Source organism: Melanostigma gelatinosum, assembly GCF_949748355.1.
Source record: "Melanostigma gelatinosum genome assembly, chromosome: 5".
Lineage (NCBI taxonomy): Eukaryota > Metazoa > Chordata > Actinopteri > Perciformes > Zoarcidae > Melanostigma > Melanostigma gelatinosum.
In genome coordinates, this window is record NC_136638.1 from 20,334,002 (window position 1) to 20,360,278 (window position 26,277).

Genomic DNA, 26,277 nt, shown 5'->3' on the forward strand with positions numbered 1-26,277 from the left:
GACGCGCTTTGTTCAGGCTTTGTTTTGCTGTGTATCGCATCGCCCTCCACACCTGCGGAGGAGGGAGGAGTCCGGACGGGAGCGTGGAGGATAAAAGCGCAAGGTGGAGATGCAGGGAAGCTGCTGCTGCTGAGTCCAGATTAAGAGCTCAACATGGGGAACTGGACAATCAACAATGGACTTACATCCTTCATACTGGTGAGTTCTGTCTAATTACACGTTGGGAATTAAATTGTTCATATTGCAAAGATGACCAATTTACACACAGCTTTTATGCGCATAAGTAATGTCTGTGGCCAAAGTCCTGCAACCGCATCTCAAATCAAATAAATGAATTTGAATGAGTAATTCTGTGATGGAAACATGATCTTGGCTGTTTGCAGGTGGTCTGGATGGGTCTCAACATCTTCATTTTCACCTGGTTTTACCTACTCTACGATTTGGGGGACGAGTATTTCTACACGCGTCATATTCTAGGGGTGAGTCGGGAGAATACACGTCAGCTAAGATGCTTCTTCAACCATACAAGTACAGGTTTGACGTACTTTACTGAACTATTTCCATTTCATGCGACTTCAAAATTCTACTCCACTACATCACAGAGGCAGATATCGTACTTTTGTACTTCTCTACATGTGTTTGACATCTTTAGTTACTTTGCACAAATATAATACGAATGAACACATTATGCTGTATTGTTGTAAGACTGGTTTAAACTACCCAGCAGTACATACACTTAAAACAAGCTCCACCTTTACCAGCTGCAACATGAAGTAATGAACATAATAATATACATATTGAGTACTTTTTATTTTGGTAATCCAAATACTGCCAGTACTTTTACTGAAGTAGGATTTTGAATGCATGACCTTCACTTGGAACAGAGTATTTGTACTTGTCAGTATTGTTTCTTTAACACTTAATAATTGTTATTCTGTTGTTCATATCTGTTTATATTTGTATTCTATTGTGTTTTGCTATTCTTCTGTTGTAATCTTTAATGACACTGTGGCACAATAATTTCCCTCGAGATTAATGAAGTTCTATCTTATTTTATCCTATTTTATCTTACTTTGTAGTTTTGCTACTTTCACTGCTCCCAATATACAGGGATGGGTCAAATGCAGTCGTCAAATTTTGTGTGTGTGTAAATGTATATGACAATAAAAATGGTTTATTCTTTCTTCTTCTTCTTCTTCTTTACTTATTAAGTGAAGGATGTGAAAACTTCTTCCACGACTGATAATCACACATCAACATGTATTTGATTCCAGTCTGCCTTGGCCTGGGCCAGAGCTCCTGCAGCTGTCCTCAACTTTAACTGCTTGCTGATCCTCCTCCCGGTGTGCAGGAACCTGCTGTCGCTGCTCCGAGGCTCCTTTGTGGTAAGACCGTGATGCTTATATGTCACAGAAGGGCAAGGCACTGTCATTATTTTTAATGACAGCGGCACATCATCATGCTGTCATACAAACTAGTTTGACTGCAGCCAAACATTTTGCCGAAACATTTTGTTCTTTCCATTTCAGTATTTTTGGAATAGGGTGATTTTCATAATGCATGTTAATTTGGGCTGAATCTTGGTGTTAAAGGTGAAATAAAAGTAAAAGGACAATTCATGTTATCCATAACGCCACCCTGACTCCCCCCCCCCCCCCCCCCCTGAACAAGTCAGGTAGCAGGTAGGTTTCAATGACAGCTTTGGAAATAAGTTCTTTGTCTTCTTTGTCATTTGTGTCTTTATCTTTTCAGTGTTGCGGCAGAACCATGAGAAAACAACTGGACAAAAACCTGAGTTTCCACAAGCTGGTGGCGTACATGATAGCTCTGATGACAGGTGAACTTATGCAATCGATTGTCTTTCAGTGTTACCTTTTCTTTTCTTCTGATGAAATTCTTTGTTTAAAGATTAGATTACCAATTGGTTAATTTATATCAATATAAATGTTTCTTTTAAATCGTATCTCAACATTTAAGTTTGGATCAGAGATAATGTCTGTGCTTATTTTAACAAGACATTTTTAATGTGTGCTTTCTGCCCTACAATACAATATACTTTATTTCCCCACAATGTGCAAGCCCGTGTGACCCGCAGCGTATCAGTGTTCATCAGATAGTTTACTTAAAGGTGACGGGTTGACTCACAGTGCAGACTTGGTCTCTAACATGGACAAACAAGAAGCTGTTACACTGAACCCAATGAGCGCTCACTCCCTCCTTGACTGCACAAAATAAAACCAGTTTGCAGTCCTTCCTGGAAGTGAAGTGAAAATGAGATGACAGAAATAGATTCTACTGTTTTCAGATGTGTGTCTTATCGCACCGTACATCCTCACACACACACACACACACACACTCTCTCTCTCACACACACAGATCAAAATGTTAAAAGGGTCATGGTTACATGGTTATTGACTAAAAGTAGATTTACCTTCAACCATCAAAACCTTAGAGTGATTTTTGATTCTCGTCTGACATTTCCGCCTCATATCAAGGCTAATATTGCCAAAAACTGACTTATTCTGTGTGATGCTAAAACTGTAATCCATGCATTTGTATCCTCCAGACCTGATCGTTGTAATGTCCTTTTCTCTGGTCTTCCTAGTTGTGCTACTAGAGCTCTTCAGCTTGTTCCGAATGCTGCAGATTGAATTTTGACAAAGAAACTAGAAAATGTAAAACACTTAACACCCGTTCTGGCCTCTCTTCACTGGTAACCAGTACAAGCTAGAGCTGATTTTAAGGTTAGTTTTAAATGATAAGGCCTTGCATGGTCTTGCACCGCCTAACTGAGCTAATGACACCACATGCACCGACACGCTGTCTTTGCTCTCTCGATGCTGCGCTTAAGGAAACACATTCCTCCACTTCATTACAGTCTACAGTACACTGTTTTAATTGTGGTTTTACTTTTGTTTGTAATTTGATGTGCGTGGTGTCTGCTTTCTTCTGATTGTAAAGTGTATTGGGTCCATGTTGCATGATGATCCTTCACAGTAAATACAATTGATCGATTGATCATGCAGCGGCAATAACGTGTCTCCTCTCTGCGTCGTGACAGCCGTTCACCTGATCGCCCATCTGATGAACGTGGAGTGGTACAACAACAGCAGACGAGGAAATTATGGAAATCTCAGCACTGCTCTGTCCAACCTGGCAGACTCCGCACCAAACTCCACCTACCTGAACCCCATCCGCACCACAGACATTGTAAGTTGTCGAAACAAAACACATGCAGAGATATAAAAGCCCTGAATGTCGTAGTTTTTTCATGCTTTCATATTAGTTGAAGGATCGTATGCTCATTACAAGTTGAGTAACTTTGCCAAAACATAAAAAAGTCGAAATGTTATTTATAGTCTGCGCATTGAAGGACAGTTTTCAAGTCAAATCTCTCTGCACCATCTTCCCTCCTTTTGTTCCTCTACCCTCCTCCTCTTCTTGTGTCTCAGGATGCGCAGCAGACCCCAACATACTTTGTCTTCACCACCATCGCTGGCCTCACAGGGGTCATCATCACTCTGGCCCTCATCCTCATCATCACCTCCTCCATGGAGGTCATCAGACGCAGCTACTTCGAAGTCTTCTGGTACACCCACCATCTCTTCGTCATCTTCTTCATCGGTCTCGTGTTTCACGGAGCCGGGTAAGGGAAAAGTCTCAGCTCTCTTTTCTTTTGAGGACGTTCTTGTTGTCATTGCAAGCAGGTTTCACTGGTCTTTCAAATCTGCAGATTCATTGTGAGGAAGCAACTGACAACAGTTCCGCCGCACAACTACGCCTCATGTAAAGATCGATATCAGGACTGGGGACGGATTCCCGAGTGTCCCGTCCCTCAGTTTGGAGGAGGGCCAGCACAGGTTTGACTTTTTCAATTTCAAAATTCTCAGAAGCTGCGTTTTAGTCTGCACCAGCCTTTGCAACGGCGACTCATTTCTTGACTTCATTTCTACAACTACCAGTACAAATACAAGCATCATTTGTGAATTGTGACATCATTTTATCTCCCTTGATTGTTTTTTAGACCTGGTGGTGGGTGATCGGTCCAATGATCCTGTACATCTGTGAACGTGTGCTGCGTTTCATTCGTTACATGCAGGCAGTCACATACAGAAAGGTACGTGCTTGATTCAGGATTCAGCTTTGCCTTCTGAGTTGTTTCTCAAATGATGTGACAGCTTTTTCACCAGTTTTTTTTGTTTTTTTTGTTTTTTAACTTTCAGATTGTGATGCATCCGTCCAAGGTGCTGGAGCTGCAGCTGATGAAGAACGGTTTCAAAATGGAGGTGGGCCAGTACGTCTTCCTCAACTGCCCGGCCATCTCCCAGCTGGAGTGGCACCCGTTCACCATGACCTCCGCCCCCGAGGAGGACTTCTTCGGCGTCCACATCCGCTCGGCCGGGGACTGGACTGACAAACTCATTGACATCATGCAGCAGCTACCAGAGGGATCACAGGGACCCAAGTGAGTGATCATGTTTTAAAAAGCCCACATTGTTCGTCAAGACATTTTGTTCAACCAAAAAAGATAATGATTTAACTTCCGTGGGACAGATTATCTTGGGTTGTTTCCAATTTCCTGTTTATACTTAAGTTACTGTTGAGTAACTTATCTTGTTGAGATTGATTTTGATCTAGTGCTGGGCTGCACAATACCAAAACCTGAGCCAGTTTTCTGTCAAACTGTCTATAGCTCCCACAGATCACCTAAACCAGGGGCGGGCATCACACACTTAACTCGTGCTATGAATACTCTGGTATGCGGCGTTGGGCCTTTGCTGCATACTTGTCTCTAATAAAAATAAATGAAAACCTATTTTCTCAGCAGCTGATTTTCAAGGTGAAGAATGATTAAGGCAACTAGGAGAGTTTCAGAGAAAACGCAAAATGCACTAAAAAAAGCCACAATGACGACAGGATGAGTAACGTTGGGGGTTTTATTGTGATGCTAAACTGCATGAAAACCAACATGAGCCAACTTCTTATTAGTTTGTGTGATGATGATTGAAACTCATTTTGAATGCCTTGGCAGTCACCTGTAGATAATTTGCAACTGATAACCGGTTATTTATTGTTGTTCCTCAGAATGGGTGTGGACGGACCCTTTGGCACCGCCAGCGAGGACGTTTTCGACTATGAGGTCAGCATGCTGGTCGGTGCCGGCATCGGAGTCACTCCCTTCGCCTCCATCCTCAAGTCCATCTGGTACAAGTTCAAAATCTCCAACCCTAAACTGCGCACCAGAAAGGTAACAACCCAGACAGTCATGTCCCAATGTATTCCTCTAAACACTGTATTTGGAACTCAATCCACCCATGTTGGAAAGACATGTCATTATCTGTTCTTTTGTGGGAGGATCATTGTTCAACACGCCTGCATCTACTTCCTGGTTTCAGATCTACTTCTATTGGATCTGCCGGGAAACACACGCCTTTGAGTGGTTCGCCGACCTCCTGCAGGTGCTGGAGAGAGAGATGGAGGAGCGAGGAATGGCGGACTTCCTCACCTACAAACTCTATCTGACCGGATGGGATCAAGGCCATGTAAGTGTGTGTGAAGCACAGACAAAGTTCAGACAAACAGCATTCAGCTGATGTCATTCATCTCCTTTATTCCCCCGCTCTTCATCACAGGCTACTCATGCCTGGCTTCACTCTGATGAGGACACCGACGTGGTCACTGGGCTCAAACAGAAAACGCACTATGGCAGACCCGTCTGGGACAAGGAGTTCGAACAAGTCCGCAACGAAAACCCCACGTGAGATAAAATCCTCTTTTTCGAAAAATCTATTCAAAAATAATTTATACCTTGTTAAAATACAGGAGATTGACTGATCGGTGGTGGAAGAAGTATTCAGATCATTTACATTAGTCACAGTACCAGTGAAACAATGTAAAAATACCACATCACGTGTAAAAGTCCTGCATTCCTACAATTCCTACAATCCTTCAGTAGGTATCATCACCAACATGTACTTTATCTAAAGTGAAAGTACTGCTTCTGCAGAAAAAAGACTGACATATTAAGTATTATATAAATAGATTGTTCATACTGATGCATCAATGTGTGGGCAGTGTTTTACTGTTGCAGCTGGTTTTAAATACAAAGTGATGGGAAAATACTTTCACTTATTAAGTAATATATTAACTTAACTTGTGTATTTCTATTACTTTCTTCTTCCACCACATTTTGAATGTTGTTTTTACTCCACTACATTTATTTGACACCTCAAGTTACTAGTCATTACAGGTATTAGTACAGAACTTGAGTAGAGATTGGTCGAGAGTACACTCGAGGCAAAATACTTCGCGTTTTCGTCTAAAAAATTCAAGTCACCACTACTCAAGTAGAAGAGAATGGAGACCTTCTGATGCTGCTGCAGTGTTTATTGATGTATATGTGTACTCATTTTATATTATTCAGTGGGTTTAACTTGTATTTGCCCTTATTTTATTTTCCATCTTATTTTCCCTGATTTTATGTCTATTTTCCTTTATGGTAAAGCCCTTTGTGCTGCATATCTAGTAATGTTTACCATCGTTACTTGCGTGGATTGTACGCTGATATTTTCCACCCATTGTCATGCACTTTTCACAATAAAACTTGAACCTCTTAAATCTCCATGTTTTCAGGTCTGTGGTGGGGACGTTCTTGTGTGGCCCTGCAGTTCTGGCTAAAGTCTTATCAAAGAAATGTGCCAAATACTCAGATGTGGATCCCCGGAAAACCAAATTTTACTTCAACAAGGAGAATTTCTGAGTGGAAAAAACAAACAAGAAAGCATAATTTGGGCGTTTTCGAGGTCAACAGTTTCTGTATTGTTGTAAGACAATAAATGACAAAGCTGCCCGGCAACCTGTGGCAATAGTTGGGTGTGTTTGACACACTGACAAAGAGACAGGGCATGTTGTTCATCTGCACTACTCAGGGACTAACTCTTCTTTTTATCAATGATGAAACCAGGAGTTTCCACTATGAATCATTGTTTATAGAGTCAAACACACTCGGATATTCTCTCATTGCATCACCAGTTTTAAGATGCACTTCTGGTGAAGCCTGCGACTCTATAGATAAGGAAATATTTTACTGTTACAAGACATCAGGACCTCAAACGTTTAGTCTCTATAGTCCACTTGTTAACACATCAGGTGTTTTTTTGCATAAGGATTCATATTGTAATTTAGAATGTACTATAGCCGCTCTGCAACCAACAATCATTTCCAGTCGTCAATAATCTTCCTGATAGTTTTTAGTGTGAATGTCAGAAAGTTTCAGTTTACCATCGCGTACAAACGACAAAGAAAAGCAGAAAACGATTATAATTTAAGAAGCTGGAGCCGGTGGATTTGGGGAATTCTTCTTGACTAAAATAGAACTTTTAAATCAATTATCAAAATTGTTGATTCATGTTCTGTTGATGGATTAATAATTTTAGCTTGAAATCAGCATATTTCATCTTTCTTCATATTTTTTAACTCATGACAGAATTTGCCTGCAATCACTGTAAATAAAATGTGTTCGTGACTTTTCTGAAACTGTACCAGTTGAGGAAACGGGCTTCTTGGAAACAGGCTGGTTTATTATACGCTGGCATTTCCTTATCAGTGATAAGACGATAAAAGTAAACCAGGAGGAAGACTTCCTGTCACATAGCCTGTGGGTTAATTATCCTCTAAAACCTGGATGGACTTATTGTTTTTTATTTCACATTTTGCTATTTTTAATCCCTTTTCATGTGTACAACTCCAAACTCATGAATAAATGAATGTATGTAACAATGTCTTCTTTTGTTTTATTGAAATTAAAAACATCCAGACATTTTCCAGAGCCGATAACATCAAAACAGTCGGCTTTGGAGGAAAAAAGATGAAACCTCATGACAATCAATCCCTGGTCTTTTTTTTTTTATCTGTTCAGCATCCACTCAAATGTGTCACTTATTTTTAAATCCACAAGCAACAACCTGGCTCTTTCATCCACAAACAGACAATCGGAGTAGAAAAAAAACTATACAATATTCCAAACTAAGATGAGACGTCTTCAGACCGGTTGGAGCTGAAGGTGACAGAGTCAGCGGGGTGGAGAGTCCTGTAAATAAATAAAAAGGAAATCAGAATAATGTGTCAGAAAGGCTTCAAAACCAGTGAATTTCCTGGAGGAATGGAAATAGTTGTGAAGGGAATGAAGAAACTTGAAACCTTTTTGAAGGTGTTTTTCAGTCAGACCATCAAGGTGCCCCTCCTGCAGTCTTCTGAATCTGCTCTTTGAGGATGAGGATGCTCTGCCGCTGCTCCGGGGGCAACATGGCGATCTGTTCTGGGGTCAGCTGCAGGACCTGCATAATCAGGGCAGCCTACAGAGGGACAAACACAAATGTCAAACAGGAAGTCAAATGTACCTTTCGGCCCTCAAAGTAAACAAAAAAAAAACAATGAGTCGTGCAAAAAAGGGATTAGCATTTTGCTCAGAGGCACTTCAACAACCAGGGGGGACAGATTAAGTGGCACCCACCTTCTCCTGGTCCTGTGTGGAGACCTGGTTCTGCCCCGGACTGAATCCTCCTCCTGACGGAGGAGCGCCAGAGTTCCCAGGACCCTGCAGGACAAACGCACGGAGGCAATGAATATCCAGTCTGAGCAGATAGCACGGATTTATTTTGCATCCTTCTTCCCACAAGTCATAGTCTCATGACTTTTACAATGCGTTTTATTAATGCAATCAGTATTCGTAGTCTAATAATTGACGAGTCAAAGGGAGGAGATTCAAATTCCTGGTGATGTATTAAATGTATAGACTCAGTAAAATGAAGTCTTGAAATCACGAAATCAAACAAACAGATATTAGTTTTTACAGTTTTGTGCTTCGTAGTAATTCATTTAAAATAGAAACTCATAACTAAACAGCTGGCCCAGACAAAGACGAGACTAGATGCAGCTGTTACCGATCTTGCAGGTGGAGGTGCGTTCGGACCCATGTTATGAGGAACGGGGACTTGCATTCCCGTGGCCATGGGAACCCTCTGACCCGTCACCGGACCACGAGCGTCCATCGCCCTCGGGTCACGACCTGCAGCAGGAAACAAAAACACACCGACTGTTCACAACTGGCTGAGGATTGAGTCGTCGATACGTACGGGACAAAAGAAAAAAAAAAGAAGATTGAGGAGATATTAAATTTAAGGAAATAGAAGTTTTGCCTCAGCAGTAAGACAAAACACACCTTTCTTAACAAAACAACCGTTGTTATCCTGTAAAAACATCTCGCTGGGACAAAAGACTTTTGTTTCGTGACTGAAACTGAACAAAACGTCGATTGCACGCACACAATCGTCACAAATTAATTGAAACCATCGTACGTGGAAGCGTAATGAGAGCAGCTACCTCTGGTTTCCATTGGGGGTCCGCGTTGCTCCATCATAGGCGGCCCTCTGGGGTCACCCATCATGTTGCGTGGTTCACCCATGGGTGGGCCCCTCATGTCCATTGGAGGGCCTCTCATATCCGGAGGGGGTCCACTTGGCATCTGGGCCATGTGCCCAGGTGGGGCTTGGTGGCCCGGTGGAGCTGCCATGTAACCCCGGCTGAATACACACACACACATACACACACACACTATAAGAGCATTTCAATATTTATTAAATTGAACTGGCTGATTACAGTTCTTCAAACTTATAATAAGTAATTATAATCTATATATACAATATTAAGGTTCATGAGATGTGGCTGATTATCTCACCTGGGCTCGATGACCTCCCCTGTGACAGACAGTAGAGTTCCTCCTCTGGGATCATTGGGACCGTCTCCCAGCAGGCCTCTGGGGGGGATACCACCTGGTCCTGAGGAGACAATCGTACATTCAACCACATAAAAACACATTTCCTCTTCCTTGACCAGGAAATGTTTCATGAGTAATCCGTAAATATTACGGTCGTGAAGAAATTCCAGTTGAGGGAAAACTCCACACAAGTCTAAAGGTGAGTGTTTGCTCGGGTTAGATATCTCAGGAAACAAGCAGAGCTGTTTGGGAAGTGATGAACACACACAGAACACAGTGACCACATCAAACTGCCATATCAGATATCAGGAACACGGAAATGCAGCGAAAACAAGCCCATAGATATTAGGAGGGAGATTAAAGGTTCAAAACACATGAAAACCTGTAAAATACATTAAAAACAGGCTTAATAACTACTTTTAACGGCTGAATAAAGGGTTCTTTTTTGATAATTGTGGACATGCAGTCTAAAAAAAAAAGTCTACAAAGCGAACACTAAACCCCAGAGGTGTTGTGCATTTCGACATATCTGGCCTCTCCATAACCGTCCTACTAGAGAACTGAAGGAGTACAGTGATACCTTGAGGCCGCTCGATAGCAGCTTGCCCAGACGATCCTGTGGGAGAATGCTGAAGGTTTCCTGAGCCAGCATTAAAGTGAAAAGAACAGGAGACACAAGACTCAAGAGAGCGGAGCGGCACTTTAGAAGCATTTTGAAGCGTGCTCGTGACAATGACGTGAACACACACACACACACACACAGACAGAGAAGGGGGTGAGGAGGGAACTTTAACATTAAATGTCAAACAATTAAGAGAGAATGAAAAGAGTCGAGCTGATTATAATCTCTTAAAGCACCTGGACCACTAATCAGGCTCTGGGGACACCTAGTGAACCCAGTGAGCCATGACATGTGCAACATCAGAGGTGAAGGAGCGCCGCAGTTACGGTTGTCGTATGAATAAGTGCAACTTTACACAAATAACTGCTAAAAATCAACTTTGGACTGAAGAACAGCGGAACCATCGCATCACATTGTACTGATAAGAATGCATGACTTTGTTTGCACCTGCTGAAAGAGTGACGAGGGGGAAGCTTGCTGGCACTGCTGCATGACAGTGTAATGGAATTAATAATATCGAAATAAAATACGATAAAATGCCAAATCTATGTTGCTGCTTGAATAAAAGCCTGCACTGTGGCGGTTCACTGGAACGAGTGCAATGAAACAGTCACGCCTCACACATGAACCGTCAATGACCGTAGTAATACACTGTGTATAAGCATGACGCTTGTTCAGATGGAGATGTAACTATGCATGCAGTCTGATGAGGATTACCTGGGGGCCCGGCTGGTCCTGGTGCCGGTCCTGGAACAGGCATTGGTCCAGGGGCAACACCCATGTTGGGGGGCTGCATCATTTGAGGGGCTCCATTGACATGCATTCCAGGCTGATCAGACGATTAAAAAAAAGAAACATAATTAATTTTAACCTAAACCTTCATCTTGAGACATTTTTTCCCTGAATGAAACTTACACGCTTAATGAATTCTGAGACTCAGCTGATCAACTGGTTTTCATCGTTCGAAAAGTAGTAAATTGTGACATGAGCAGACTACAGACTGCAGCGTTGCTCTCAAACACTGTTCTCATCAATATTTATCTATTTTCAGGGTAGAGAGTGTGACTATTTTGTAGAACAGAATTGACGTGACACTGCCTCTAAAGAGTGAAGGACTGTTGCGTTTACCACCGGCTGCGGCTGAGGCACCAGCACGCTAGGCGGAGCAGAAGGCGGGTTGAGCGGCGGTGCTCCTCCAACCGGCCCGCTGGGAATCAGAGGCTGGACGGGTGTCTGACGGTGGAGCATTTTCTGTATGTGGAGCATATAGAAGAGCATCTTTAAAAAAAAAAAAGAAAGTGCAATGGTGGCCCCTTCGACTAACGACAAGGCCACAGTCAGACGACGCTTGCGTCAAACAAACAGAAGATCATGCGAGATTTGACAAATGTCTTCATTCAGAGTCTGGTCTGCTCTCACCAGGGCGATCTCAGGGTCAACAATCCGCATGACCACCTGGGCCTGCAGCAGAGCATAGGCCAGCTGAGGGTTCTGCAGCAGCATGTTCCTCGCCTCCTGGGGACTGTTCTGCACACACAGCTGGAGACAGAAATCACATTGTCACCAAAAAGAATATTGAAATATGACATGTATGACAGTACAGAATAAATAAATACATTTGGAGCATTTTACATAAGAGCTCCTCGTTAAAATAAACCTGTTGTGTTCTTTTACTTCCTGACAGGTTGGACACACTCCTGTAGTTATTGCTGCCCACTTATGATACAGATACATGCCCGTATCCGACCGAAGCGGCTGCATCAGCACAAAACATTAAACAAAGTCGTCCTACGATATCTGTGCTCTCAGGATCGGAGCCCAAGCACTCACACTGTGATCAGCATACGGAGCTGTCCCACTCACGCACGCTTTGGTGCGACAAAACACTTCTCCAGTCGGAGGGGGAGAAACGTCTGCAGTGTGGCGTTTGTCTGAGCCTAATGAAGAAGGCTGCCAGATGTGCAAAGATAAGGCGTCTCTGGCAGAGCCGAGGGAGACAGACTGCACAGCACAGCCTCCGATAATGAAAAGGGAAGGAAGAGCATGTGCATATAGTCGTCACCCTGGAGGTGATTTAAATTGAGGGAAACATTTGTCACCATCTTTTTGGGGGACTAAAGACAAATATATGAGATTCATCAGTCTTTTTGCTACTTTCAACAGGAAGTCTTCATTTTATTCTCGAAGATGCCAACTAGCATGAGAATAATGCATCAATGCTTATTGACACACCAGAACCAGAGATCAAGTTATAACACCAGCGACACGGCATCATAACTGACCATTAACCCTTTCATGGAAAAAAGGGGTTTTGTTCTACTTATTTATCTCATTATCTTAAAATATGGACATAATGTACATTATTTTTTTAGAAACACAAAACTATCTGAAAAATAAGAACATTAATTTTGATGAGAAAAGTTGCATTTTGGATTTATGATGGATTTTAAACGCATTTAGAAAAAAAAGTTTTAAAAAAGTACTTTATCAGAATTCTCAAGACAAATATCGTCATTATAGAAAAGTAACATCCGTCAGGTTTTTGGCTGACAACTGACTTATAACCAATAAATAAAATAGGCTAAAATTCATATAACGAAACAAAGATTTAGTTAAAGTACATTTTACTCAGGTTCTCTCTAAATCAAACCATGTTTGAAACCTTTCTGACTTCAAAAGGGAAAACTACTAGAATGTGAATTATTTACAAAAACATATCAAATAAAAAAAATAAAAAAAACTTTAAAGTGAGCTCTGAACAGCCTCTACCGCCATTAAGAAGGGACACAACCCAAATTTGATGCTCACACACAAACGTGACAGCTCATTTTGCTCATAAGGACGATTGATATGTTGATTGACCGTGAGGTAGGCCATTGGTTTATTTATTAGCCTCGTTTTAAATAGTGAGTGTACGGCAGACATTCTACTGGGACTGGTGAGGTTTAGTGGTTTGGGTGTTCATGCTAAATAAATCAATTTAAAATTGTCTATAAGGAAAGGAAAGGAAATGCAAATTTGATTTGTAACATACTCGTCACAGATCAGAAAAGCTGAAATACTTGCTATTAAAAACAGGAGTTAGTAAAGCAGCCTACCTTCATCTGTTTCATAAGTTCAAACATCTGCTCTGGGGGAAGACTGGCCACAGCTCTGCTGATGGACTCTGGGGCTTCCTGTGGCTGGATGTTGTCTCCATAAGGAGACTCAATGATCGGGGCTCCTGTTCCCAAACCTGTGCAAGACAGAAATAACAGAGAACTGTAGCTTCGCACATACACATCTCAATAAAATCCCCCAAAAAGTCAAGAGGTAATAGGTGCTTACTTTTGAGCTCTTCCTTGTTTTTCTCACTGGCTGCGTTGTCGACACGGAGGGCTCGACCACTGAACTCTCTCCCGTTCAGGTTCCGCATGGCACTGAGGGCCGTCTCCTGGTCCTGGTACTCACAGAAACCATATCCCTTTGGCTTTCCCGTTTCCCTGTCATACACCAACCTGAACACAAAGGACACATATCATCATGTCTGATAGGCCACATGGTTTAGAGTTCACAGGGGAAATCCAGGTGCATACACTTGTATTGTCAGTTTGTTTATACTGTGTTAAACAGTAAAAACACCGACTCTTGTATCTGGGGTTTGGGGCACATAATGATGGAACCAGAAGATGAATGGCTCCTCTTTCACTCACCTGAAGCTAACAACAAGTCCCACTTCAGAGAAGATATCTTTCAGCTGCTCCTCTGTAGCTTCATACGGGATGTTACCCACTAAAATAATAAATAGAGAAATGTTAATTGATAATACAATTAAATATACTTTTCCATTTAACCGATAAAAGATTTATTTTCTCGTTCTTCGGGTCGCTAGCGTTACGTTTGTTCCCTCGTTGCCAAGCTAACAGCAACACTAGCGGGCGGCTAGCAGGCTCTCATTCATTAGCCGTTGGTTTATCAACGTATTACGTACCAAATTCATTAAACCGCCGCCAGTAACCAGGTACCGGTCAAAAACTTACCAAACACTGATCGTAATGAACGATCAACGGCTGGGTCTCTATTCGCCGCGATAGCAGCGGCAGCTGCAGCCGCAGCAGCAGCGGCTAAACTTGCCATTTTTGGGGGGACACAAATGAATGTGACACCAGGAAATAAGACTGAAACAATTTCCGGTTGTGAGGGGGGAAAAAAGGCCACATTAAAATAACAACAGTGCGACCTTTCCTAACCTTTTGGCCAATTAACACTATCCGCTAGCTAATTTGTTTTATTTTGAATAGTGAAGTAGCGATGAACAATAGCTGAAAGCGGGATTTACTGAAGAGCAGAACGGGTCAAAGAAGTTAGCATACATCGGAAGGATAAATAGATGGCGCTGTTGTCCGCAGTTAAACTAACCTAACTTACTTGTTTGGACCGCTCTCCAGCACTGTGACAAAAATATCATACGCTATCAACTGATAATTCCTTAATTGAAAAGTAAAACAAGTTGACGGGTAACGCAGTGCTCCCGAAGATCCAGTTATCTGCAACAGAAGATTTGGTGAGTAATTATTATAAAGATGATCACGTTTACTGAGCTTTAAATTAAATTGTGTATGGGCTAAAGTTAATCTTAACTCATAATCTCACTAATTGGGAATGTCAGTTAACACCTAATACGTGCCAGTTCACGCCTGATGAAACAGCAGTGAGACCAGCAATGATGTATGAGATGATTTATGTGAACCTAAATTAATAATTTAACGTGTATTGTCCTCGCTGTTCATAATTGGTGCATTTAGAAAAACGCTGAACTATTATTTATTAAATCTTAAATTTGTCTCCTGCTTGACATAAATACAGTTTTGTTCCATCCACACTTAATTTACAGACACCGTGTTTTAATATGAAGACACATCTCCTTAATGCCATTTGCTCAACATTCTCACTGTTAAATAATTCGGTGTATCACCCAGATTAATAACAGGAGCTGTTTTTAATGGCCAGTGGAGGTGACCAGCTTTCTTCTTGCTCATAACTGTTGCTAAGAGAGTCCATTTTACCTTTTTTTGTTTTTTGTGTGTGCTTCTTTGGCTGCATATTTTCCAAGAAAGTTGTCTTAAAATCGTAATGTGACAGGATTTGTTTTACAAGTAGTTCAGAAACAGTATCATAATGTAGGTCTAATGTAGGTCTAATGTTTAAACCCTGGACATTGGGTTATGTTTCCAATATTGTAATTACTTTTCTAACTATTCTCTAGAGATGTGCCGGTATATAAGCAAACGGTATGATGTAAATATTTGCCAATAGCTGATTTGGTATTTTTGTCATCTTTTCTTGCCCTGTTTCAGCTTTTTATCCCCATGTTATTTTGGGCATGGTTTTTAAGTACTGCTTGATGTAACATGTTTTGTATATAAAATGCCATTTTTATTTATTGTAGTAAATACTGAAGGACAAGTGGAGTGTGGTAAGGAGACATAACAGCTTCAACACACAGTGTAATGTCTGACATTGTATGAAATGTCATAATCATGTAAGACAAAATACAGCTTTTAATGTCAGCGCGTCTCTTCACACAAACCACAAAAAGAAACACTACCTAGCTACTTAATTATAGCTACACCTCTACAATACGCAATCAAACACAACAAATTAAACACTTGAGAAAATGTTAATGTTTTTAGAGACAGTCCGAGAGGTGTTACAACTAGGCTACTACAAAATGTTTGTTATTGAGGTTGTGTTTAGGGATGCTGTTGAACTTGACAGATTGAAATGTTGATTCTAAAATTCTGGCTAAAACATAAGAAAGACAATGCAGTCCACTTCAACACCACCACAGTTTACTACAACCACCACAGTTTACTACAACCTCAATAATATAGTTCAACTCTCAAAAAGTGTTTGTAAAGGTAGAATGTATGGCTGTGCAGTTATTGCTGATTTACATAGTGAAGTAGGCATGCAGTGCGTTTTCTATCGTTGTCCAGTTAATGATGGTCATTTTTGCATTGTCGGTCAAATCAAATCTGAGAGCAAACGATGAGTTAGGAGCTGTAAATCGTCAGGAGAGAAAACATCAGATGGTTCCACTGGGGCTCGAACCCAGGACCTTCTGCGTGTAAAGCAGACGTGATAACCGCTACACTATGGAACCTGATTGTCGGAGTACGGAACCAAATCTGATCTTATTTCTGCGATTGATGTTAACAGTGCGTTGACATTGATTGCTTTTGTGTGACGTTAATCTCGCTCGCTCTCTCTCTCGCTCACATAGCGTTATCTGCTGGTGTTTTGGTTCCGTTGCGAGTCGATCCGTCTCGGGACGTTTAGCTCGTGTGGCCGATCTATGAGGTACAGAAACGATGGCTAACATGCAGCCCTCGCGCTGCCAGCTATGAAGTGGCTTACATGTCGTGTCTCGAGCCTGCATACGCTGCAAATGACATGCCATAGGGCTGTTGGACTGCGGTCAAATCAGCAGACACTCGGATCTCCGTGGTCAACCCAGCAGACACTTACATTTTAGTGCGCCTATATGCTGAAATTCACGGTAAACGCATTCAAACGGCACAGTTAACGGAAAGATTAACGTGAGACACCATCCGGTTTTCAAAATAAGATGTAAATTAAGCGGGAAAGATTACCGTCAGACAACATCCGGTTTCCAAAATAATCACATTCATGAGACAATTCTGATGTAGCATTTCAAAATTAAAGCCCTTCAAATCACATTCATGAGACAATTTGTCTAATTTCAGATTAGATTTTATAGGAAATGGTGCATAGTTAAAAAAAAACATTCATTGTGTGGAATTATTGAGAAAATACACTTTAAATATTCACTAATTCGATATTTTCTCTGTACAAATGTATGATTTTACTTTGAAATATCTCCTAATTGGTACAGTAAAAATGTCAGATTTTGAATACATCCTGAACACATGTCCATCAGTCATTGTTTGGAATTATTGAGAAAATACTTTTTATAGCACCTGAAATATTTAGTTGTTAGATGTTTTCTCAGTACAAATGTATGACTTTTACTTTGAAATGTCTCTTAATTGGTACAGTACAAATTTCTGATTTTCAGTATGGGTGCAGTCAACTAAATCTTGAAGACATATACATCAGTCATTGTATGGAAATATTGACAAGAATAGTTTTATCGCGCCTTCAAAATTTCAGAAATTAGCTATTTGAAGGTACAATTTCAGTTCACAGTTTGTACTTCATAAAATATCTTAATTGGTACAGTTAACATGTTTGATTTTTGTTTGGATGTGGTCAGAAATGTCCTGAACACATATCAGTCAGTCAGATATTAGTCGTTTAATTATCTTTCCAGCAACCCTCAAATCAAAGAATAAAGACACTTCATCCACAATTTAGTTGTATTTTCCCTTTAACTCACGAGATGCAGGTGCCATGTTTTATACTTAATGAAATTTGTATATTCGCTTAGTTGACGTCTTCTTATGGAAACCGGATGTGGTCTCACTTAAATCTTTCCCGCTTAGTTGACATCTTATTTTGAAAGCCGGATGTTGCTTCACGTTAATCCCTCCGCTAACTTTGCAAAGTCCTTCGCTCGCTCCCGATCTGTTCCGTTTGAATGCGTTTACCGTGAACTTCAGCATATAGGTGCACTAAAATGCAAGCGTCTGCGGAGATCTGAGTGTCTGCTGAGTTCACTGCGGTGCTGTTGCGGCGTAAGTATTTGCGTTTGTAGTTTTACAAAGATGGCTAGGCTTATCCACCCAGCGAGGGACCAAGTGTGTGCAAAGTCAAACTGATTCATTTTCTTATTTTTTTACAATCGCAGGGCACTGTCTGGTGCACCTTACCATCAGTGGTTACCTTTTGTCAAAAACGAAGAGCTGTCATGAAGCTGTCCGGCACATTCCAGAAATTAAACTTGACCATATTACATAATTGTAGGCCTACATGACTCTTTAACATATTTAAAAAATAACAATCCCATGTACACTTGTACTGCACTGCAGTAACCAGAGTAGAGTGTTTTGTTTAGGTTTGATATTTCATAGCTGATGCACAGCCCACCTCAAGACTAGAATTTCTTAAACACATTCATAAAGTTGATCAACAGGTGTAAGCTCCATTGTTTTAGGCCAGTTAAAATAGTTTACTGACCTACATTTAGTGCACCAGCCACTTTGTCACCTTTTTTTAATGCAACGTCATTAGTCCAGCTCCGAATTCAGGCCGTAAACAGGGAAATCGCTGTAGTGGATGTATTTATAGATCTGCCATTTTGACTGTATCTCTCCGGCTTCCTTATAGTGAGGGAAGGGCAGTAAGGCTGCCTTGGTAAAATGTGGGGATGACAGTTGCATCTGTTTAGCATGTGGGGTACAATAGCACGCCTTGAGAGACAGCCAGAGCTTGTATTCTCCCTGATCCCGGCTCAAACACCGCAGGGCAGAATTAATAGACGAGGCAGATTCATATGTAGAGGATCAAAATTCAATCCTGTGCTCGATCTACTCCACAAGCTCTGACTGACGACATGTACAATACATACAACTTGTGACTGCTCAGCAGTAATGATTTTTAGCTGTTGTCCTATATCGTATTTGGAATTCAAAATAAACATTTAAATATTATGATCCAAGCAAACTATATATCCACGTAGAGCTGCATCGTACAAAGTTAGTTTAGATTCAGTGTTTCTCAGCAACATTGTATCTTTGGGGTCAATTATAACAAACGTTTGTAACGCTGATTTAAAAAAGGAAATAACAATAATTTAAATTGTGCATTATGTTCGTCCATATTTGCTTGTCGTCTTCTTCTTGTTGTCTTTGCCGGCTCCTTGCTAAGTTTGTTTGCACATTACCTTCCCCAGTTGTCAATCAGTGGGGGAAAAATCAGGATTTCAAAGGTTCTCTTTGACCTCTTGTGCCACAAAACTTGCACTCATGCATGTGCGTCCTCGTGCACATGCACAATACAATCAAAACATGTCCCACTCTGGAAAAAAATGGCTCCATAGTGCTACTAGTGGTAGAAAACTCCACAGGGTACCTTTGATACCCCATTCAGACCGATGCAGAGTCGTGATTCAAGCCCGCAAGAGGGGTCGATCGCTACGGGTCAACCCACGCCAGCCTCCTTCTGACCCGGGATCGACACGATAAGGTGAGCTAGCCTGCCTTGTTTGGTGCAGACTGTCAGTGGGACAGAATTCGTGTGACGGTGGGACACTCGTGTGCGGTGGGTTCCCAGTTTAACAGGGTACACCACTTGCTGTTACACGCCAGGTGGCCATCTTGATGGCCCTCTTCTTGCACACACTCGTGATTCCAATAACGTCGTAGGCCCTGCAGAGAGGCTGGCCTGCAGTTATCTCAGTCGACACAGAAAAGTGCATGCCATCTCCTAGTAGCATCTGCAGCCTCCGCTCCTGAGTGTCTATTATCAGAACTTTTAGGGAACATCTCAGGTACTTCTCCAGTATAGTCCCTTGAGGCGCAATGAGCGGTGCTCAACCTGAACAGCGCAGAAGAGCTTCAACAGGCTAAAGAGAGAAAGTTCACTGTGTCAAAAACGTGTTGCACTGGGACATGGCAAGCGCCAACTGGGCCTTTGACTCACTAACAGCGGCCTTGATTTGTTCACTGACTCAGTATCTCCGAGTATCTCCGTAAGAGATCTGTGTCTAATTACTGCAACATTATTAGACAAAGAAATACAAGAAAACTTGATTCTGCCAGCGATTATTAGACTTGATTGTGTTCCGGTGTTTTGTTCAACTTCTATATTTGTAGCTTACTTCTGGAACATCTGATTTGTCCCGTTCAGGTCGTCTGCGTCATGTTGCCAAGAGAACAAGCTGTTTCTGATCTGTTTACCGTACATTCTATGAATCACCAATGACATAACAACACAACATAGACGGATTATTCGACAATTGTCCCCCCTGGATACAAACACCTTAAAGCCCTCTGCCCCCCCCCCCCCCCCACCTCAGAAAACTGCACTTGCACTTTCATTCATACAGGAAATGAAGAGAGGCTGTCTGACACATGTCCAGCTTCCTGCTGCAAATCCACACCAACAGACCTCTGCAAAAATCCTATACTAAATATACACAACACCACAAAATGTGTGAATGCGCTATAGATTAGATCTTGATGAGCAGGTGGCACCAGCCTCTGCCATCATGTGTATGATGACATGTAGTGTTGAAGCGCTCTGACCAGAAAGGCACGATATAATTTCTGAAGCCCAATCGATACAGGAGTTTTGAGGCCGATATCAATATTTGAGAATTAAAAAAAATATCTTATAATGGTTTGTCGGCCAATGCATAACATGAATAATCATTTCTGATATGATCCCTTTAAAAAATGTTTAGTTATTTGCCACAATGTAAGTGGTAGCGCATTTAAAATGTGTCACGTTTTAAAAACATACCTTTGGCTTTCTTGTACTTCAATTCAATTTATCGGCTGATATATATGTAGACGCTTATACTGATAGATCTGCAATGAGGTAATATCAGCAGATATAGACGATTGATATCACACGTATGTAAACTGCTTGACCAGTTACAACGTATAGGTGGAGTGTTTTCTATTTCTGATGGTAAGACTCAATATTGAAAGACACGGATCAGTATCAGCAACAAAAAACATGTCCAGACATACCTATAGTTTGGTCTTTCACTTTCCAACAATAAATGTTGGTAACAGTCACTTCAGACAGATGCTCCGTCTTTGTTGGGCCCTCTGACGTGTTGGCCCCCTGAATCTGTGCCAGGCAGGCCCATTCAGTAATCCAGCCATGGTAATAAAATACCAAACATCGAGGTAACTGCTGCCTAAGTTTGGCTTTAATATTCCAGTGGGTGTACCTTCTAATTGTTGTACATTTTGATTTTAAACACGTATATTATCTTTCTTTTTTTATAACAAATATGGCCCCATTTGAATTTAAATTTGAGTTGTTGTGCCATGATAAACTCGTGCTTTGTTTCCATGATAATGTTGATGACAGACCATCAATATATTGTTAAAGTGATGTATCCCTCAGTGTAATTGGACTTGAAGACATTATTATTTTCTTCTTCTTTTTTTTAATCCTCCAAGCAGAATATCTGAATCTTTGTTGAACCTTTTGGGGATAAATAACTCTGCCCTCTAAGGACTATTTATCCGACTCCAGCGAAGAACCCTGCAATTAAAGATTCAGACCCACCGAGCAGCAGTCTGTTTGTTATTCACCTGTAGGGCTTTACCCGGCGCTAGGACCCAGGGTGCGCGATTTTCATCTCCAGCTGCTGCAGACCGAAAACTGGCAATAAGGGAAGATCGCGAGGACAAACCAAAATTGCATACTGTATTCATTCTACTTAAAAAATCACATCCCTGGCCCCAACACGGAAGCCTCTGTGCGGACAACAATCGCTTGTTGCGCTGTGTGCGGGCTTTGTGGCTGCGGACAGCTCGGAGCGCAAGGTAAGACGGTGCAATACCATGCGATTACTAATAACAAAGGCGTTACGGGCGAGCAGGGGGCATTAAAGGGGGCATTGCACAACGCTGTTTGAGGGCGAGTCAAACTCTGCCAAACTTTGACCTGGATCGGTGTATTTTCTCCTAGTTGTTCGGTGTCTTGAGGGAGCCACGCTAGTTGCGGCGATGTCTCGCTGTTATCCCGCGGCATTATGTAGGATCGTGTCACATGCAGCCTACGGACAGCCAAGTTGTGTGTGTCGAGATGACATACTTGAGTCCGCTGTGGCGGCTGTGCGTGCAGTCGGCTGTCCAAACACCGACACGGTGACTAAAAAAGGCAACATGAAGTGATGCATTTTCAATTCCAGATATATTTAACGTCATGTGGACGGCGCATCGGGCCATCCATTAACCTGGTAAACAGGAACATCACCCGCCACTGTTTCTGCGATCGGCTCCCATGCTCTCCTTCGTACATTGTAGAATAATTCATCACTTGTACCCAAGATGGAAGAATAACACGCTTGATGTTTTATTTATTTTTTTACTTCGCGTTCGCTCCCGTCCGCCTTCCCAGCCCATACTGACCAGGTGAACCACGAACTTAGACGGGACATCCTCGTCGCTGTAAACCATGGCGGCCTAAATAGGGTCGATAATCTCCAATATGACTCACAGACAGATGAGCGTGTATGCCCCCCTTTTGAAGACGACAATCTTCTCACACACACACACACACACACACACACAAAAAAAATCAGGCCCTCGAAATAAACAACGTGCCTCCATCTGTGCTATCGCAGTTGTCATCGTGCATGTGCGGAATACCAGATACCTGCTCGAGGGATTTTTAATGGCATGCATGACAAGTTTTTTTGTTTGTTTTGTTTTTTAACCGACCCTACAGCTTCAGACATCCGATGTGAACCATGTGAACCAAACTCGTCTGTAATTGGTGAAGCCCCGAGCAGCCGGTCACTACCGGGATAGCTCGCGCGGTCCTTGAGGTCTCCGGGTTACCCCGGCTCAGACACAATGCGATGTGTCAGCTGCCGACTTTGAAATACTCCTGCTTTATGCAGACACGGTCGTCCGAAGCGGTCTCCTTCTTTCTTTCTTTTGAACATTTTTTTTTTTTACCGATCGGTGTTTTGGGTTTCCCTATTTCCCATTTTGGCCATCTGTCAACGATTTGGCTGCTTTGCACGCAGCCATTACTGAGCGAATGGCGAAGGGCACGTTAGAAGCTCTCTCTCTCACACACACACACACACCGATCCAGTCCGCGACATGAGAGGCAGCTGAAGTAGTTTCGGCTCGGAGCCTGTACCGCTCTTTCGGGGGGTGGACAGGATCGTTGCTCTGCTCACCGCTGTGGTGCTCCGGAACGACACCGATCGTGCGTTGGTATAGTAAACAAACTCTGTGGGGTCAGTCTCGATGTGTGTGTGTGTGTGTGTGTGTGTGTGTGTGTGCACGGTTATTTCCTCACCGCCTCAAGTGTTAAGAAAAGTAGGAAATGTGTACAGGAGTGGATACCCTCGTAAACAGCAGGCCTACACTGCTGTCAGGACTCAGGTAAGACACGTGGCCTGATTACAGCAGGGTAACCTGTAGGCCTGCGTGCCCAAATATGATCATGGCATTTAGGAGGGCTAAATATTCTGTGGTTGTTATCTTTTTGTGGGAGAATCAAGTGCAAATCCCCAAACTGACTGATTTGAAACTTTATGTTCACATGTGTGTGTGAGTGGAAGTTGCAGATGTGTTGTCATTCACCTCATTACTGTGAATACGAGCTTGGTCCTCATCGATTCTTCTGGTCTTTGTTTTACATTGTTTAAGTCATAGAAGGAAACGCTGACCTGGTGTGTTTAACCGTTCACTTGTTCAAAGGGTGAATATAGAAACAGTTTTAGGTCAAAGTAGATTTTGTTGAATTACAAATCATGTAATGATGTACATATGATATTACAAAGAGAGGTTTCATTGTATCACATTACCCTCGGAGCGGCTTCATCTTCCTGGCTTGTATTTATCTGTCTGAGACAACAAGCATGTTTGGATTGTTTCAGTTGGCCTTCACGTTGATGGCCATTGTCTTTATGAACTGGCACCGCATGTCATGATCTTTGGTTAAGTCAGAACTAAGGACTAAAATGATCCAAAGCTCAAAGCCAGTAGGAACCTGTGTGCATGAATCTCCAGTTAAAACCTGACCTGGTGAGAACAGGAAATGTGATTTCGAAACACTGCACTGCAAGACGTGAATGACAGTGAACTGATGATGCACCACCGAAATGTCCACACAACCTCAAAACCCAGGCCTGGACAAACCAGGAAAATCATGAAAAGTCATGCGGTTCAGCTGTGATGTGTCAGCCAGTCATCGTGAATATTCAACATGAATCCAAGGGGGTGACGTTTTCTTTTTAGTTATTTTGGATTCTTGTTTTTTTGTTATTTTCAATGAAAGATAGCAAGGATTTGGAGGTAAATATGAGAATCATAACATTGGCTCAACGGATTGCCAATATCACTGTTGGTCTGGCAAACAAATGTGGTTCCACCGCTCACATCGTACACATCAGTCGAAGTAAAGGAAAGACACAAATGAGATTTTATAAAAACAGCTGATCAGGTGTTCACTCAGATCCAAGGCATCTACGCCCAAGAGCTGAACTTACGGAAACAAGTCTCACATAGTTCTGGCTTTTGAAATCCCATTTAGAAATCAGTAGAGGAGGCATTAGTGTGCTGCATCAGTCTGCAGCTTACAGCATGCAACTGGAGAGCCTCCAGCAACCGGAGTCTTGCTTCCGCGTGTTAATTCCACTGCAACAGACCCAAACCTCTCCCACTCTTTTTTTTTTTGTGTGTTTGTATTTTGCCAATTCCGTTTAGCAACCATCACCCGCTGCCGTGACTCTGTTAATTGACTTGACTGACACTGACACGCACACACCCGCGTAGTAATACTCAGCGCCTCCATTTGGTCACACGAAATACAGTTTATTACTTCGTTACCCCGATAAGCCCTCTTCAGTTTAGCGCACCGTTACACTCTTTGGTCGCGATCCCCCTCCCATATCCCCCTTGAGCGGCAGAAAGCTCGCGTTGCATGTCGGTACCTGCAGTCCTTACCCCTCCCAGCCTCTCCAACGTCTAATCCTGGGCGTGGATAGCCGAGCACTACATCTCCCATGCTGTCACCGAGCACCCTTCTGCCCCACTCTCTCCTCTCTCTCCAACCAGACTGGAGATACGGAACGGACTGTCTTAACACCCCCCCCCCCCTCTACCCTCCCCCCCTCCTCGCTCCCTCCCTCCCTCCCCCCTCCTCTCGGACTTTTAGAACCGAAAACCGTCGAGATTAGTGAGCAGCCACGGACGGCGGAGGCGAAAGGCTGGACCCGGCCGTATCCGAGTCGTGCCTCTGCGCCCGTTCACATGCCATCTGGACGAGCGGGTTCGTAACTGTTTTTGTGTCACTAGACATCTTTTTTTATCTCCTCGCCCGCTGATTATAGCTCGGGAATTATTCAATATTTCTGCGGAGAGAGAGTCTGTAAACGGGGGACCGGGAGCGAAGAGGCTCGGTGAATGCCTTTCAAACGCCGAAGTGGTTCAGTGTGTCCACCAGAGAGGGCCGACAGGAGAGAGGCTGGAGCTCTTCTCATTAGGTCGGCTCGGGATAAATATCAGTAGCCCGCCTCTCAGCACGCAGACCGACGGGAGTAGCGCGAGGGCTTCGCGGAGACTCCGCTGCGCATGGAGCCGTAGAGGCTTCCCGTGGTGGTCCGTGGAGTTAAATATATTGCCCCCACCCCACCTCTCCTTTTTTTTTTCGGTGGCCACTCCACCAGCTCAATTGTGTGCAATAAGTTGTGTCACCCACCCAGTTGTTGTCCAGCTGGCTACTTTGTTTTTGCGAGTAAGAGTCGCAGCCTGCTTCTCTGTGTTATTAGCGCGTGAGATTGATTCTTTTTTTGTTAAAAAACGAAAACACGTCCACTGGCAGACAGTGTTACTTTGTCGGGTGCTCGTGTGAGTTTTGTTTTGTCGGGCTCTCCCCTTCGCATTGATGTTGACTTACCTTATCGGGCGGAGATGTGACACATTGCCACATTGTGTTTCTCCGACGCAGCCACTCGATGTTGGTTTTAAATGTAGCTCCTGTCACTCCGCGTGCCCCCCCCCAAACATCCGTCCTTCTATCCGCGTTGTCCACGTCATTCAGGTGATGTTAACCGAGGGGAGACGGGCTCCCTCGTGCAGCCCGTGACCGTGTTTAGTGTGTAGCTGGACCGAGATCACCTGAGAGCCTTTCGCTCATCATGGAGACTGTTCTCCATCTCCGGCGACGGAGCAGCGAACCCGGAGCTCTCCAGAGTTTTTCCGTGCTGATA

The 26,277-nt window shown here is 42.7% G+C and overlaps 2 protein-coding genes across 3 annotated transcripts; one reads left to right on the forward strand and one right to left on the reverse strand.

The window, feature by feature from the left end:
• The first annotated feature begins 13 nt into the window (after window positions 1-13).
• On the forward strand, window positions 14-7,721 carry nox1 (NADPH oxidase 1). The gene is made up of 13 exons (XM_079268278.1): window positions 14-198; window positions 384-479; window positions 1,275-1,385; window positions 1,753-1,837; window positions 3,062-3,210; window positions 3,453-3,646; window positions 3,734-3,860; window positions 4,025-4,117; window positions 4,224-4,465; window positions 5,086-5,248; window positions 5,397-5,543; window positions 5,634-5,758; window positions 6,634-7,721. Exons 1-13 carry the CDS (start codon window positions 154-156, stop codon window positions 6,758-6,760), a joined length of 1,704 nt encoding a protein of 567 aa, XP_079124404.1. The 5' UTR covers window positions 14-153; the 3' UTR covers window positions 6,761-7,721.
• Window positions 7,722-7,773: 52 nt separating this feature from the next.
• On the reverse strand, window positions 7,774-14,528 carry cstf2 (cleavage stimulation factor, 3' pre-RNA, subunit 2). Of its 2 annotated transcripts, XM_079269155.1 has the most exons (14): window positions 14,417-14,528; window positions 14,090-14,168; window positions 13,725-13,894; window positions 13,496-13,632; window positions 11,817-11,936; window positions 11,526-11,648; window positions 11,115-11,226; window positions 10,356-10,415; window positions 9,737-9,836; window positions 9,382-9,581; window positions 8,943-9,067; window positions 8,513-8,596; window positions 8,200-8,354; window positions 7,774-8,089 (listed from the first exon to the last, which is right to left on the reverse strand). In XM_079269155.1, exons 1-13 carry the CDS (start codon window positions 14,511-14,513, stop codon window positions 8,229-8,231), a joined length of 1,533 nt encoding a protein of 510 aa, XP_079125281.1. In that variant the 5' UTR covers window positions 14,514-14,528; the 3' UTR covers window positions 7,774-8,089; window positions 8,200-8,228. The 2 variants fall into 2 exon arrangements, with proteins under 2 accessions (XP_079125281.1, XP_079125282.1); XM_079269156.1 differs by lacking the exon at window positions 10,356-10,415.
• Between the last annotated feature and the right edge of the window lie 11,749 nt (window positions 14,529-26,277).

What these genes read in the sequence shown, in the direction of transcription:
- nox1 (XM_079268278.1), top strand. Translation starts at nt 154, where the DNA reads ATGGGGAACTGGACAATCAACAATGGACTTACATCCTTCATACTG. An exon ending in CTAAACTGCGCACCAGAAAG is followed by an intron (nt 5,249 to 5,396) that starts GTAACAACCCAG and finishes TCCTGGTTTCAG; the next exon opens with ATCTACTTCTATTGGATCTG. An exon ending in CCGGATGGGATCAAGGCCAT is followed by an intron (nt 5,544 to 5,633) that starts GTAAGTGTGTGT and finishes TCTTCATCACAG; the next exon opens with GCTACTCATGCCTGGCTTCA.
- cstf2 (XM_079269155.1), bottom strand. Translation starts at nt 14,513, where the DNA reads ATGGCAAGTTTAGCCGCTGCTGCTGCGGCTGCAGCTGCCGCTGCTATC. An exon ending in GGGGAGGTCATCGAGCCCAG is followed by an intron (nt 9,582 to 9,736) that starts GTGAGATAATCA and finishes GTGTGTATTCAG; the next exon opens with CCGGGGTTACATGGCAGCTC. An exon ending in ACCCCCAATGGAAACCAGAG is followed by an intron (nt 9,068 to 9,381) that starts GTAGCTGCTCTC and finishes TTCCTGCTGCAG; the next exon opens with GTCGTGACCCGAGGGCGATG.